Raw genomic sequence first — 16,979 nt, forward strand, 5'->3', positions numbered from 1 at the left:
GGCTTAAAGGGCATTGTTGGGTATGAATAAGAATATTTTACCATTTATCTTCACAGATAAACATTTCCTTCAGTTCTTTTGTGACAATCAAAACTATTCTCAGAATCACATTCACAATGTCCTTTCAGAGTTTGGAGCTAAACGGTCACAGGGGAACTCACCCCTTTGGATAGAGCAGAATTGTGGGAACTTGCTTTGTCTTTCCCGGGATGCAACTGTTGTCAGTTCCCAGCTGTGACACCGTGTGCCTGTCTGGCTTGCCTCCCAGCCGCCTTCCCATTGTCCAGCTTTTGCATAGTCCGGCTTTTGCATAGCCCGGCAAGGGCGCCCTGAGGTTTGGAGAGCTTGATTTAACTGATGCCTTTTAAAGTGCTGACGTCTAGGTCAGTTCTCCAGGAATGCTTTTACAGCTCCATTCTTTTTTTCACTTGGGTGTATTTAGCAAAAGAAAATAAAATACATGGGAAGCTGTAACCTACCCTCAAATCTGGGTCTCAGGATTTTTTTATAGCGGTCAACACTTAAAATACAAACACAGGGTATCAATGAGTATTGGAGCTCATTGTTGGCAGCCAAGAAACTATTACTCTTCTCATGCTGTGTGTGCGGTTTGGTTTGGAGTTATTTTAACAAAGCTTCCCTCTGTCATTCCCCAATAATGTCAGTATTATCTGAGTTAATATAACCATTGTATGTTTTGGCCTTATTTATGGCTGATAATTCTTAGAAGTAAGACATAAGAAGGAACAGATTATTATTATAGTTTTTAAAATGGAATTCGTATATCTAAACTGAGTTTTTAAAAATTTTTTGAGATATAGAGTTCTTGTTTCCCTTTGGTGAAACCATCAAAATATGTGCAGTCTTTTAGATTTTTAAAAAATTTTTGAATTTATAAATCAGCAATTATTATAGTAAAAGAAAATTCAGGATCTAGTCCCAATTGTCAGTCAAGAAGTGAGTTGGGAATTTTTTGTTTCATCCTTCAGGTTTTCTGTTTACTTTTGATTAAGGATAAACTATAAACAGGGCATGTAACCATATTTCCTGGCATTCATTATATCTTCAAAAATCTTTTTATTGTAAAACAAAAATTGGAAAGAAAACGTAAAGACAGTCTAAATATTATGAATATCTCCTTACTGGTTACTGGGCATCCTTACTGGTTACTGGGACCTATAGTTACAGTTACTAGTTGGTTTGTTTTTAACACATTCTATTCTAAAATTATGAAGCAATGGTCATTTTTCCTGTTTTTTTTTCCCCTTAAATGGTAACTGTTTTGATTTTGCTTATACATGGGTTTTACACCTAAAATACATTTTAGAAAGTTGCCTTTAATTTGGTGACTTAAATTCAGTAGTTATGTTACTGCTAAACATAACCGTTTTCCAAATATAATCAATTCTTTTTATGAGAAGTCTGATTCTTACTAGAATAAAGACCTTCAAGAATTATTTTAAGTGTTTATTACCATGTGTGTGAAATTATATTCTGTTGTACCGGCATCACTGTGATTTTTTTAATCCTGAGAGGAAAGTAAGTCATAAAAATTGAAAAATTTAAAAAGCCTAAAAGTAAACATGCATAGAAGTTTACATTTAAACTTCTAAAACTTTGGTGTTAAGTCTGCTTTGACACAGATTTACCTCATTTCTTCAAGAAAATATCATTGAAAATTAAAATAGGTCTCAGTAAACTGAGTTTTGTTCTTAGGACATTTGTTGTACTTAGATTTCACATGTAGGCAATGTCTAAAATAAAATTTTAAGATTTTAAGTCAGTTAAATTTTATTGAGTTGCGTGCCTCATTAGTATTCATTCAATGTGTGAAATCAAAATCATATGTACATATCCAAGTTTGAACATCATCCACCTAACATTTGAGAAAAGTAATGCACATTTTGTATATGTTATGAAATAACTAATTTATAGGCTAAACATATTGTATATGTAAAATGTCTTTCATGAACGCGTTAGATACCCATCTTCTGGATAACAAAAGCAGCCCTTCACTCTGTGAGCCATTGCATGCATATGAGACGCCACATCTGGAAAGTCAAGGTTCCTCAGCAGCTACCCCCTCTGTGTGTACTTTGTACTTAATGTGTCATCAACTTTTAATCTTTCATTCATGGTTCCCATTAGGAGCCCTAACATTTGATTTTTTAACACAGAGAATAAATCAAAGTTTTGCAATTAAAATTTAGCTATTAGAGCCATTTTGTAGATATAGAAGTTTAATAGTGTCCAATTTATGCAGAGATAATGTCCGCTTATCAATCTTTTAAAAGTATTTTCTAAATCACTTAATGTTTGAATATTTGCAATTATCTAATTAGCATGCTTTGCTGATTTTCTGTTCTGTTTAATGGGGCAACTCTGTATCATCATTCTTCCCATTGCTTTCTCATAGGCTCATGATCGTTCAGAAAGTGGCGAATTGGCTTTCATTAAGCAACTAGTCCGCAAGATCCTCATTGTCATTGCCCGCCCTGCTCGGCTACTAGAGTGCCTGGTAAGCTGCCCTTAGACATGACTCCATTACCTGTTGTTCTCTGTGGTTGAGCCATGACCTTCAGAATGCTCTAATTCCATTTGACTTCAAAGACCAGAGCTAAACAGAAAGAGTCAACGGGAGCTAGAGCTGTGAACGTTTGTGGTGACATCTGTGTGCGACCTTTGTTTTCTGGTTTTAAGTAAGAATTCTGGGACTTGTGCTGTATTAAGTGATAGTCACATCATGCTCTGATCAAACTGAACAGATGATGATGAAATGTGTGTTTCTCCATATCTCAGTGTGATTACGTCATGGCTGATTTAAAGCACTTGCTGAGCTCGCCTTTTGGGTGTTGCCAAGGTGCAGAGAGGGAGAAACCAGAGATAACGTATACAGTGACCTGTGATTATAATTAGTATTTGTGTTTCAATTGTGGCATATTAGAACTATGTTCTAGTCAGCAGCCCACTTGGGAGAATACAATAGGGCCTCATCCATACCTAAAGAAATGAGACTTTTAGAGATTAGTTCATCTTATCAGTTATATATATATTTTTTGGTCAGTGATCATTTTTCTGTTTTAAAATTTGTGTTTAATGTAATTCTCACTGAGATTTCATTCAACACTGTGAAGAAATATGAAGCTTTAAACATAAGAATAGTTTTTAAAAGGGCTTAGCATACTACCAAAGCTCACTTTCAAATTGTACTAGCCATTAAAATACTTAACTCTATGTACAATACAGCTTTTCAGAATCAGGCATACATGCATAAACATATATGGTTGTATTGCTATGGTTTTGCCCTTATTTTAATTCACATTCATAGCTCTTTATAACAGTGACATGTGTACAGCTCCATAAATATATACTAATGCATAGTGAGACATGGTGGGGGAGAAATCTTGAGGAGAAAGGTAGGGGGTGGTTGGAGTAGGTGCTTTCATCAATGGCCAGGAGCCACAGAGCCACAGAATCAAAAGTACCACTTGGCGTTGAGCATCCCCGGTAAAGGTGGGGGGAAATAATCTGATGCCTCAGGAGAGGAGAAGCATTGGGGAATGCAGATAGATGACAGACTTGTTATTATTCTCCTTTTGAGTTCTACACCACGTGCATATACCTCCTGCAGCGATTTAGTTGGGGGCAGGTAATACCATTTAGTGTTAAAACTTGTTTCTCTGAGCAGCAGCAGATAGGCACAGAGATCTCGCCTTGAAAGAGAAAATGAATCTTTTACAGTAATCACTCCTAATCAGAAGAGAAAAAGTAAAAGCATAGCCTCTGAAAGATAGAAACGAGGGGTCTTAGAAGTAAATTTCAAATGCTTTGAGAATTGTTTAAAACTCAGATGAAACTGGATTTTCTGAGTGTCAGGGTGTGTGTCTCCCACCAGTGGTCTTGTGCTTGTATTTCCAGGCTTGCCCCATCTGTTAACTTAGGTCCATATGAAGGGCACCGCAAATGTATATATACACGTTGGTTTGACTTTATTTGCAGCGGGCATTTTTTATTTTTTTAATGGTCTTTCGAAACTCTTAAGTAATTGTCAGGTGAGACCCTGAGATTCCCAAATTGACTACTTGGGATATTAATTAAAATGGGAAAAATTCCTAGGGGGAAAATAACTAGGAATTGTAACTGAAAATAGCAGCGGTGTTTTAATCTGTGAGCATAATTGTTAACAACACATAAATCCATGGCATCCATCCAAAGTGATGGGATCCTAAAGCTTTTAACTACCTGCTAGGAGCAGCAGACACCAATGACAGGAAGAGCACATTACGTAAATGTGTTGTCATTTTTTTTCAAATGACAGAGGTAATTGGAAGCACTAATTTTGTACTTTTCTTTCTTAACTGTCATATTATATGAATGTTTATCACTTAATTTTAGAGTTTACTGATAAAAGCGGTAATTTTGAGCTTTTTCTTTCTAATATTTTTGGACACCTCTGTACTAAGGGAGTTTCCTGCGAAATCTGGGACAAAATGTGTTCTGACATTACTTCTTTGGTGCGGAGAGAGCAACTGAATTGTCTGGGTGCGGTTTCCAGATACTAAAACTCTGCTAAAAAGGCACAAAGACTCACCCCTGTTTGTTTTCAGTAAGACGGATGTCTGAAGTGGAGATAGTACTTTCAAAGATGTGTTACAAAGGAGTTGGAAAAGGTTATTTTGTTTGGATTACCAAATACATAAATTTATTGTCTTAGAAAAATGACTAGTCTTTGGATATGAGGGAAGATTATATACTTTTTGAAGCCATTTGCCTCCTTTCTGTGTAAATAACCCACAACCAATGTGTGTCCAGCAGTTGACTGTGAAGGGGACTTGTGTAATAAAACCTTCAACAGTTTTGGTTCAAAGAAGTATCCATCTGTGTTTGTCTTCTGCTAGGAATTTGATCCTGAAGAATTTTACTACCTACTGGAAGCAGCAGAGGGCCATGCAAAAGAAGGACAGGGTATTAAAACTGACATTCCCAGGTACATCATTAGCCAGCTGGGGCTCAATAAGGATCCTCTGGAAGGTGAGTACCTTGGTTGGGCTGACCTTTCACTTGCTTAATGCACCGTGACCTCATAGGAGAACTTGTGACACATCTATTTTTCCCTCGAGTTTTGGCTCTGTCTATTGCAAAGCCAAATTTGGGGACCAACTGTGATTCGAAGTCCTGAGGAGCAAGTGAACATGCCCCATTTTGCATTTACCTAGAATATGGGGGCGGGCTTGAAATGCTAGTGGCCTATCAGCTTGACAATGCCTTCCGGGGAAGGGCTTCGTCTTCAGTCTTCTCGGAGTATTTTTCTTTTCTTGCAAAACTCAGTTGAGTTCTTCTCAAGGGTGCTTTTAATTTCGAAAATGTTGCTAGAGAAATTAATTGTAATTGATATAAAAGTAACATGTACATTTATAGTAATTTGGAAGTAAGGTAACTAATGATAGATTACTTTAAGTCAGGTACAATGTTGATAGATGGATTTGTTTGTTTGTTTGTTTGTTTGTTTTGCTGACTTATCCCAAAAAGGTCATAATTATAGAAGAAAGCCAATGCAGGAAAATGTTTTTTAAAGCTTATATAAGGATTTATGGTTGATTCAAATGAAAAAAAAAACAGGTCTAATGCTATTAAATACAAAGAAGAGGAAGCACCCGCTTGGTGATTTTTTTAAAGTCTAATATTGGAAAATAACTCCTCCCCTTCCTTTTCCTGCTCTTTATTGTTTGCAATAGTCACTTAAAACATTTAGGTTATGTACTGCCTAAAAAGGCTCAAAAACTGATCATAGACTCCTTCACTCAAAATTGTCTTCCTGGTTCATTAAATAGAATTTGCAAACAGTGTTTGTCTTGCTAAATTGTTTATAATGATGGTAACTATTAGCACAGAAATTTTTCCAATCTGTAGCCAGGGAACCTGCTGCTCTCTGCCCTGGTCTCCCATTCCCCCTGCTTTGTTTGCACGTATGGCCATCGGATCTTTGCTTCCGGGGAAATGATGCATGCATTCCTGGGAGATAACGCCAGAAAAATTCATACTGCACTGAAAGCAATACCACAACAGATTCAGCACTTATCAGAGGCTGGTGGCTGCTTTTCTGAAAAGTTCCCTGGGGAGAGATTTTCCCCCATGGCTTGTAAATTACCATCTTTACCTTTTTGAATCACGAGTCTTCAGAAATGGTTTAAATCAATGAAATAAATAAAAAGGGCAGATGTTTAATGGTATTTAGATGAGTTTTAAAAATCTCTTCAGGCATTACAAAATGATGCCTCAGGTTCCTGCTTCAAAAGCTGACTCTTGGTTCCATTCCATTACTACCCACTGCTTACACATAATATGTATTTCCCAGATAATAGTTATTTAGCAGAAATTCTATTTAAAACAGAACCATTTTTTAATTTGTTTTCTTATGAAAATAATTGGAGTGGGGGAGGCTGTCAAAGTGTATTACAGTGATACTTCACGCTGGAAGAGTTAGTTTGTGTCAGCCCTGAAGTGCACACCGAGTGAGCCCTTCACAGCCTCCGTACCTGCGGGTAAACACCGCTGCAGGCTCATGTGGTGGGTGAATAACCTGAGGCCCACTGACGTACCTTCCTAGAGTCTAAAATAATTACTAGTGATCTTTGACAGGTTTTGATTTTCTTGATTCATCTGTGAGGATAGTTTTTAATCCATTTATCACTTAAGGTGTGATTATTACAAACACAGATCTACATTTTCTCCTCCCTCCCCTTGTCTCTGTCGACACTAACATTCCTAAAGCCTGACCTTTGAAGGTCAGGAGTGAGGGTCTGGAGTGGGACTGCCCAGGACTGCACCCTGGTGGCCAGCTTTGCAGGCTGTGTGACCTTGACCATGCTATTGATGAGCCTGTTTGTGCCTCAGTGTTCTTTTCATAAAAGTGGAGTAATAGTAATCCCTATTCAAAGGGTTATTTTCAGGGTCCTATGAGTTTCTCTCTCTACCCAAGATGTAGCAATGCTTAATAAATGTAAGGTACTGTTACCATTTTATTTAAACAATATTAACCCCACCCCACCCCCACCCTTTTCTTGAAAACCCCTCCAAACTGAATATATTTTGATTCAGCTTCTTGTTTATAAATCTGAAGTGCTGGCCACAGAGGATGTTGACAGCATTTGAATGACACTAAGAAACCATACACTGTGTACTGAGCTCATTTTTATTCTTGAATTTTCCCTACAGGTAAACTGGGGAAGTAAGTGTCAGTCTTCAGTTATTGTTGAATCTGGAGTTTATTTTTATTCAAAGACAACACTCCCTTGTTTTGCTTCATATGTAATCTCTCCCCAAAGTGGTGATTGTATTTATAAGAACTTGAATACATGAAATAAGAGCCTAAGAAATTTTAGATGCATACAAAAATATATAACTAAAAACTGTAACTTTTATTATACATGTTCTTTTTCAAGTTTGAAAGTACTAGAAAGTACAAATTACCAGTGGTCCTGCCCTATCAAAGTTTTGGAGAAAATTCTTTTATTTTTTTTTTAATAAAACATGTTTTTTATGTACAAAAAATCAAAATGAACAGAAAAATGAATTAGATTTGAGTCTTCAAGAATGCATTCCAGTGTGGGTTGAATAATTAGATTCCTTTATCTCTTTTAACTAGACACCCAGTGTGATACTTAAGCTGGTGTCAAGCACATGGCACCCAGCCCAGGATTAACTACATGATAAATTCAACAATATTAAATAACCATCAACATCCAGTGAGCTCTTAATTTTTGTTGGTCAACATGCTAAGAGCTTCACATGCGTTATCGTAAATAATACTCATAAAAAGCTCTAAAAGATGTTGCCCTCTTATAGGGTAGGAACCTGAGGTTAGAATGTCACTCGTAAGTGCTAATAGTGGTGGTAACCCTTTTTTCTTTTCCAAACCCCTCTTAAGCACTGCTATTACTTCCTTTCTGACAAATTCTTAGTGCACTCAGCGGGCTATGACTTAGTGGATGTGAAGGAAGTGGATGTGAAGGGATGTCCTCTGCAGGTTGAGAATCATCTCTGAGCTGCAGTGAGTGCTTCTTTGGTACCTGTCAGAGCCTGGGAAGACTTGCCTCCCTTGGATGTCTGATTATAAGCACTGTCGTTGACCCTCCCCAAACTGGTTCTGAGCTGTAGTGATTGTGTTAGCCAGTGAATCCTGCTAGCTAGAATAGAGGCCCAGCTCTAAAGTACCTGTTTCTAGGTGTTCATAAGAAGTGAGGTTCCATGGGACTACATCAAGTTAAAAGCTTCTGCACAGCGAAGGAAACCATCAACAAAATGAAAAGACGGCCCACTGAATGGGAGAACATATTGGCCAGTGATACATCTGATAAAGGGTTAATATCCAAATTTATAAAGCTCAACACCAAAAACATGAATAATCCAATTTTTTAAAATGGACAAAGGACCTGGATAGACACTACTCCAAAGAGAACATACAGATAGCCAATGGGCATATGAAAAGCTCTTCCCCACCTCCCTTCTGCCCACCCCCAGGCCCTCAGAGCAGCACTTGTGGGTGTCAGTATTACTGGAGCCTTGGCTGAAGTCTCTCCAGGGCTGGGGGAGAGCTGTGACTCCTGATCAGAATGTGAGGTCATGGTCTGTGATTTAAGGTATTACATCTAGAATCTTGAAATGTACATGTAGTCTCTAGTAGAAAAATCAAGGCTCTGATTATTTTGTTTTTAATATGAAAATGTGATTTCTTTTGTTTGTAACGTATGCTAGTGAAACATTGTGGTGGGAGGAGAGGAGACAGTTTGACCGCCAATGAGGGAAGCACCAAAGGTCTCCATCATTAAAATGATGGCATGCCCCTTAGGAAGGAAGGAAGGGAAGAAGGGAGGAAGGGAGGACAGATGCTCAGTGTAACTAATCATCAGAGAAATTGGCAAATTAAAACCACAATGAGATAACACCTTGCACCTGTCAGAATGGCCATCATCAATAATCAATAAACAAGTGTCCTTGAGGATGTGGAGAAAAGGGAAGCCTCGTGCACTGTTGGTGGGAATGCAGACGGGTACAGTCACTGTGGAAAACAGTATGGAGTTACCTCAAGAAATTAAAAATGGATCTGCCTTATGACCCAGTGATTTCACTTATGGAAATATATTTGAAGAAACTGGAAACGCTAATTCAAGAGAGTATATGCACCCCTATGTTCATAGCAGCATTATTTACAACAGCCAAGCTGTGAAAGCAGCCCAAGTGCCCATCAGCAGATGAGTGGATAAAAAAAGCTGTGGTACATCTACACGATGGAATACTACTGGGCCATAAAAAAAACCTGGAAAGCTTACCATTGTGGCAGCATGGATGGACCTGGAGAGCATTATGCTAAGTGAAATAAATCAGAGAAAGACAAGTATCATATGATTTCACTCATGTGTGGAATCTAATGAACAAAATTAACAAACAAAATAGAAACAGACTCATAGATACAGAGAACAGATTGATAGCTGTGGGGGGTGGGGCTGGGTGGAAAAGGTGAAGGAATTGAGTAAAAAATAAATAAATAAATAAATAAAACCTCAGAGACACACCTGACAGTATGGTGATTACCAGAAGGAAAGGGGTTGAGAAGGTTAAAAAGGGGTAAAGGGGAGATAAATGGTGATGGAAGGAGACTTGACTTGGGGTGGTGAACGCCCAGTGCAATATACAGATGATAAAAATAAAGAAAGAAATGAGGTTCCAGGGAAGGCCTTGTAATGAACAATTTCTAAATGTCTGTTGTTGGCTCTTGTCATTTCGAATTTAAGATTTTTCCCATGGGTTCATTGGAGCACAGAGTAAATTTTTCTTTTTTTTTTATATTGGAAAAATATTTTTCCATTGTTTCACCATGGTGCTCTTGTCTAATTGCAATTGCCCTATTTTTCTTAAACTTTGTTTTTGTTTTAAATTAGAAATGGCTCAGTTGGGAAACTATAACAGCGGGACAGCAGAAACACCAGAAACAGATGAATCAGTGAGTGTAAGTATCTTTCCTCATGAAACATGATGATGGTTTTCTGTATATGACATCTGGAGATTTTAGCTGTGCTAATTAACTTTATTTGTTCAACAAATATTTATTGTGGATTCCATGTGCAAGACACTAGGCATAAAATTTTAGTCCCTCCCTTCCAAGAGAAAGGATCTTTGCCTCCATTAATGTGATACATTCATTCCTGGGAGATAATAAAATACAAAGAAACCAGGCAGGAACAATTAAGTGATAAACTTGAATAAGCTCTGTGAAGAAAAAGGGCCATGTGCTAGTAAAACATAACATGAAGAGATTTACATTAGTCTTGCCATTCCCAAAAGATCTCCCAGAGAAATGACACTTGAGCTTGAGATGTGAGATGTCACTAGGATATGAGGGGGCAAAGGGAACAATCCAGGCCCAGGGACCATTGTGGGCAAAGACTGACACAAAGGAGCAGAGTGCATTGGAGGACTAAGAGCAAGGGACACTGCAGGGCCTGGAGAGCTTGGTTAAAAACTGGACAGAGAGGTCCTTGTTCATCTTTGTCAGTTTTTTTCTTTCGAAGAACAATGGGAAGCTATTGAGCTTTGGAGGAAATATATGGGTATGTGGGGTGGAGGGGAGCGCACAGGGAGATGACCGAATCTGAGTTACTGCTTGAAAAAATCCCCCTGATGGCAAGGGGAGCAGGCAGAGGTCACCAAGGGGAAGCCAGTGAAGAGGCTGATGCAGCAGCACAGGTGAGAGGTCCTGGGTGCTGCTGCTGTTCCCCCGAATTATGGGTAGCAGAGGAAGAATCAGGATGCAGTAGGCGGGGGAGGTCAGGAAAGAGGGGCAGCTGTGTAGCTTGCGGATCCAGGCTCTGGAGTCACACTGCTATTTGTGACTTGAAACCAGATTTGAAACCCGGCTCCACCTCTTACTAACCCTGGACTCTCTTTGTGCATCAGTTTCTCTGTCTGTAGAACAGATGTAAGACAGTAAATGAGATAGCTTGTGTACAGTGATCACAACAGCACCACATAGTAAATGCTAAGTAAATGGTAGCTGTTTTTGTTTGTTTTATTATACTTGTCATAATTATGAATGTGTTGGAACCGATGTACCTTTGAGACATCCAAGAAGAGCCATCAAACTAGCAGCTGTATGTAAGATGTGGTGTCTTCTGGCACTTGGAGGAGGAGTTTTAGTTGGAGGTCTGGGTGACTTAGGAGTCATCCATTGGCATAAATGAGGTCACTCTTGGGTAGGGAAGACTTAGTGAGACAAGCTGGTCCCAGTCTTGAGTTACATTTTCTGAGTTGGAGGATGGGCAGGTGATGATGACTAGATCAGGTCCTATGGCCAGAGGCCCAGGGGAGAGACAGGAGAGAGTTGGTTGTCTGAGTTGAGGAGGTCACGGCCCAGAGGCCAGGGCGTTGCGTAAAAGTTATCTGTGTAGACACTGAAGTTGCCCAGATGGTGAGAGAGTGTGAGCAGAAAGAAAGTTGGGGAGCTGGGTACCCAGGTCTTCCAAAGGCAAGGGAATGACAGAGTCAGCTGATGATGGCACTGGATGGGGGAGGATGGGTTCATCCCAAAGTCGTAGGAAAGGAGTTCCAGGCTCTGCAGGAGGAGCTCCGAGGCTGGCAGTGCCCTCTCGGTGTTAGGGAGACATGGGGTATGAGAAAAATGTTTTAAAAAGCACTTTATTTGTCCATGTCCTTTGAACCAAACTTTTTAAAGAGCTCTCTTTTGGAAAATTGTTCTCTAAACCATGCTAAGACTTATGGTATGGCAGTGAAGAGGGGCAGACATTCTATGCTTGGGTGTCCCATGCACTGATGACTACCTTTTCCAAGCGAGAAAGGCTGCCGCAGGAACAAAATAGCCGTTCTCTGCTCGGGGACAGAGAAGCCACAGCACCCACCAGCCCACGGACAGCCACTCCAGCCCGTTCTTTTCTTTCCTGGCCAACTGAAACCGGAAGGAAGGTTTGGCATTCTGGGCTTCAGTCTCAGCCTTTGAAAGACTAGGGCGAGGCTAGCCTGAGTTGTTAGTGGAGGTAAATTAAAACTGGGAATTCTCAAAAACTTGGTGCCTTCATCTCCTGGAAACGTGGGTTCACTGAAGTGACATTGCCGTGAAAAGTAGTTTATCAGCACTGCTCTGGAAAATTGATCTTTAAAGCTGTCCCCCAGGTTCTTTTGCTGGAATATGGCACTTCAACATAATGAACAGAGCATGTAATTAAAATATTATATACGTGGCTATTAAAATTGTGTTCTTGAATTCTCAACTATTTTTTAACCTCCATATTTTGTTTCCAGAGCTCTAATGCTTCCCTGAAACTTCGAAGGAAACCTCGGGAAAGTGATTTTGAAACAATTAAATTGATTAGCAATGGAGCCTATGGGTGAGTAATTCAAGAAAACTTTATTGTATTTTAACACACTAGAGTAATGTATTCTTCACTTGATCACATGCCAAGTAGATACTTGCATAGGAACTTCAGCTTTCATTGCTCCTTCACTGATGTGAGTAACGTGTAGCCACAGTTGTTTGTACTGGGCGCTCCATCAGAAGACATATTAGGGGACCTGGGAGTTATTGTAGAAGGTCAGAGAGGACGGCTTTAAAAGTAAAAATTTATAAGGAACAGAAAATTTTTATGTATGCCTGCTTCTGCCTCTTTTATTCTGTCCTTTTGGGTTCAGAAGTAATTGCCTCTTGTTTGATACAGGTACATGTGTATGTATGAGTATATGTATAGATATACTCATATAGATGTATGTATACATACATACACATATGCACATCTAGATATATATGTATTGAATATATATATTAGTACCTCAATAAAATATTATGTATATCTGAACATGTGTAAGTTCATATACAGCATTCCTGCTTCAGAATTAGCCAGAACTTCTGTCCGACCAGCAGTTAACCTAGTAGGGAAATATTAGTATTTAAGTAGGAAGTCCAGTTGAAAATTAAGAGCAGTACATTTCTTTCAGTCTTTATATTTTACCAGGATTGTTGTTCGTTGGAACTCTGTGTTATAATCTGATGACATCAGTGGTCCGTCTTCCTTAATCCATTTTTACAGACCTGTGACTTCCTTCTCATGGCAAAGGGTCAACACTGACGAGATTCTTCTAAGTTACTAATAAGTAGTTTAAAAGGGTAATTAATACACAAACTTTGTCCTGGTCCATTTTGGATGGCCCAGGAACTCTAGTTTAATTAAGTATTAATCCCAGTTCCATCTGCAGATGGAGAGCAGTAAACAGCGCAATAGACATTTATTGGCATTTATCTCACGTGTGAGCAGATGTGATAAAAGTGATTTTGGTTGTGCCACAAGGGATGTTTCTCCTTAAAAATTTTTTTCTTACCTCTGATATTTTCCACACTGTGAACTTAGTGAACAGCTTAAATATTTGTGAGTTATTCTGTGCTTCACTGATTTGCTTTCAGGATCATGTCAAATGGCATATTTCCTAAGATGGCTTATAAATGTTCTCTGATGGTTGTTCCCCCCACCCCCCAATATTTTCTTCAAGGATCTCAACGAAACATTCCTGCTGAAGAAAAGTGTTCTAGCATGCAGTTATTTGTGGGTTTTGTTTGTTTACTATTTGCTTTTAGATCTTTCTAGCTTTGGAGACCGTCTGAGGATTTCTTTTTTCATTGGGGAGAAGACAGGCCTTTGATTTAATGGGCCTGTGGATTTGAGCTCCGCTAGGTTTGATTGGCAGTGGAATTTGGGAACAGGAGTATCTGTGGAGCCACATTTTTATAAAACGTGGGCCTAGATCTTAGCAGTATTTGGAGTTCTAATTGGTTGAATAAACTCATTTGTAGTGCAATTAAACCACAGTATAGTAGATGAGGTATATCACACTTCAGGGAATGGTTGGGAATATACAAGAAGTTAAACAAGCTGTGAATCAGTAAACACCCAGGATGCAGGCCAAGTCATTAACGGGCTCGCAAGCTGCCTGCAGGAGCCCCTGCCAATCAACTAAAAGTTGGGGTTTTTTTCTCTTCTCTTCTCAGATTTAATCTCTCGTTACAGATTTTGACAGATTTCCTTAAAGTATTAATTATTTCTAATTTGAATTTGAATGGAGCTACACCCATTGGTCCACCCAGTCAAGGTACCGATTGCAGGTTTATGTGAGCTGCTGAGCAAATGAATCCCTCAGTGGGCAGATGAACTGGAGCTGCTAGAGGCGTTCTTAGGCATCTCGGTGACAGTGTAGCGCTCACGGCAGTGACTCACAGTGACACTGATTTTGAAAATTGGTTCTGTTGGGAACGAACCCTCTCATTAGGAAGAGCTTCTTACCTGACATGCTAAAACATGTTGTGGTTTTCTCAACTTCCTACTTAGTGACAATTCATGTTAGAAAGCCAATTTGCTAATTTGATAAGCATCTGATTTCCTTCTCTGTTCAACATGTTTCAGATGACTGACTGGAAGTGAAACATCCCTTCATGCCAATGTAGCACTTTGCAGAGAGCTAACACTTAGCGCTGTGAGCCAGGCTCGCTCTCGTTTCTTTATCTGTGCTTTCTTCCCACACGAGCCCTGTGTGGCAGTTAGTATCACGGCCCTCGGATGTGGGCGAGAGGCACGGTCACAGACACCGATTCCACGCCGAGCTCTTTCCTGACGGGAAGTGCTCTTTTGCTATAACTTCTGGCCATGTTAATTAGGTCTTAGGTTGAGCACTTCCACTTGGATGTTTAAATTACAACTTGTAATGTTTTTAAAGTCAACGCATAAAATTGACTAAAAATTCTGAAAAGTAAAAAAGATTAAACCCGAAAGGCACATTGTTTGTCCCCCCCACCTTGCTTTACTTTCTTGCCTTGATGCACGTTGCTCTCTGTTACCCGTCAAACGTCAGGAGATGGGCCAGCCAACGGTGCCCCCGTTCCCGCACATTCTCTCCTTGTAGTCTCCACTCTCAGCTTTCCTCCACGACATGCACTCTCATTCCCAAATGCAGATTTGCTCGCACAGATTCATGTATCGGGCTCTCAGACTCATACATAATTTTATAGGCATTAGACATTCACACTTCCGATAGGACTGATTTATTCTGCTCCAGATCCTGTCGGCGTCTGATTCCATCCCCTCTCCCCCGCCGCCCCCACACATGGGCACGTACCTCAGTTCCATACGGGGTGGGGGGGGGGGTGAAACTTGGCTCTGAGACAACCACCAGGGCCCGGCGCTGCCCTGCTCCCTGTGTCACCTCCCACCCTTGAATTTTCCTATTTCACAGGGAGGTCAGTGTAGGAAAAGAGACAGAAAACAGCTTTTTCAAAGAAAACAACCCTGGGGGCCAGAAAGCGGAGAAATGTGGGCCTGAATCACTTCACTCCAGTTTTATAATCTAGGGAGGTTTACATCTCTGCTTAACAGCATCAGATATCTGTCTTTTGGCTTCAGTGCGTCTGCCTCTTTGTTTTCTCTTTTTCAATCTCTCTCATGACTTAAGTAGATTTGGAGCATTAATTAACAGGAAAGGAGGAAAGGTATATGTGAAAGGTAATTATTACTGAATAAACAAATGTCAGCATTAAGAATAATATTCCCAAAACAATACAAAAATGTAAAAACAAAGAACATGAGACAAATGAACAAAAATCCAGCTATAGCAAATTCTAATTAAGAAGTCTACCTGACTTTTGCAACTTGATCAAGATATGGGTGTCCTGAGGCAGAGATATCTCAAGCTACCTATAGGATTAATTTCGCTTGGTTTAGGTAAATTTCCCTAAGGGATTAACTGATTGTTTTAAATACATCACAGCAAGGGAAAGCAGGAAGTGAAATCAAATTTGACTCCAATCAATGCACTCAAAACTCCGAGAATAAAGATTGGAGCAATTTTTGTGCAGTGCCACTGAAAACTGAGGCTGGGTGATGGTCGAATTGGGCCTCAGCCAACGTTCTCTTTCGTTCTATCATAAATTTGGGTGCAGCTCCGTTTTCTTCCTCTGCCTCCTGTTACTCTCAAACGTATCGCTGAACAGTTATTTATGTAAAAAATGGTGTGCTTGCTTGGAAATCAAAACGGTGACCTTCTGAGAGTCTAACAGACTCTAAGCTCATGATGTCTTGTGCCTGGGTCCTCAGCACTCAACCTGCTCAACATCCGCTAGTGAAGGAGAGATGGGAAGTGAGCTCTGCTCCAGTTACTCTTCAGAATAGGCCAGTGACGATATAAAGATACTGTCTTCTAACATTTTGAACTCTAAATTTTATTAGACATAGATACTCTATTTCAAAAATTCCTCTTCAAGACAATATTTGTTTACCAGTTCTTGTCTTGAAGGGAAGGCTGCATTATTTCCTTGCTCCCATGTACTGTCCTGCTGCCACATCTGAGTAGAAGCTCAAGTTTTCTTAAGATTTTGATTTTAACCAGTTAGCAATTGAAAAAAAAATATATATATATAGTAAAAGCCTTTAATCTGGTTTAGAAAGAATGAGTAGTTTGGTTGGTTAATTAAAAAGTTGGTCAAAGCAGGAAATCATTAAAAAGTTGTATGTACTTTAAACACTTTAATTTAACTTAAATATGTGTAAACTTACTAGTCTTTTGATGTAAGGCCTTTTTAAGACAAACACTTAAATTATACTTACAATATGTTGTTTCTTTTTCCAATTTTAACTTTTTTAAAGGTGAAAAACTTGAAGCTATCTGAAAGTAGGAATCGAGATTCTTTATTTTCTTAAGGTTTGGAAATCATTTCACTCATACTAAAACAATAGGAATTATATTTAGTGACTCTCTTTCCAAAACATTCTGTTTAGTTTTCTTACAAACAGGAATTTTTTTTTCATCCTCATGTTTCGTCAGTTTAAATATTTGTTTAAATTAGTTAATCATGATATCAAGCCTAGCCAGAAAACCAGGTGTGGAAATAAGCCCAGCTGGCGCGAGTCCAGGTTGGGGCGCATCCTGAAGCA

The 16,979-nt window shown here is 39.3% G+C and overlaps 1 protein-coding gene across 1 annotated transcript in view; it reads left to right on the forward strand.

The window, feature by feature from the left end:
- The window catches only part of MAST4 (microtubule associated serine/threonine kinase family member 4), a 532,524-nt gene that overhangs the window by 471,956 nt on the left and 43,589 nt on the right, over positions 1-16,979 (forward strand). The window contains 4 exon segments of the mRNA XM_036019855.1: positions 2,417-2,518; positions 4,899-5,031; positions 9,939-10,006; positions 12,313-12,398. Coding sequence (XP_035875748.1) covers positions 2,417-2,518; positions 4,899-5,031; positions 9,939-10,006; positions 12,313-12,398 — 389 coding nt within the window.

This window comes from Phyllostomus discolor, chromosome 3 (genome assembly GCF_004126475.2).
Source record: "Phyllostomus discolor isolate MPI-MPIP mPhyDis1 chromosome 3, mPhyDis1.pri.v3, whole genome shotgun sequence".
Lineage (NCBI taxonomy): Eukaryota > Metazoa > Chordata > Mammalia > Chiroptera > Phyllostomidae > Phyllostomus > Phyllostomus discolor.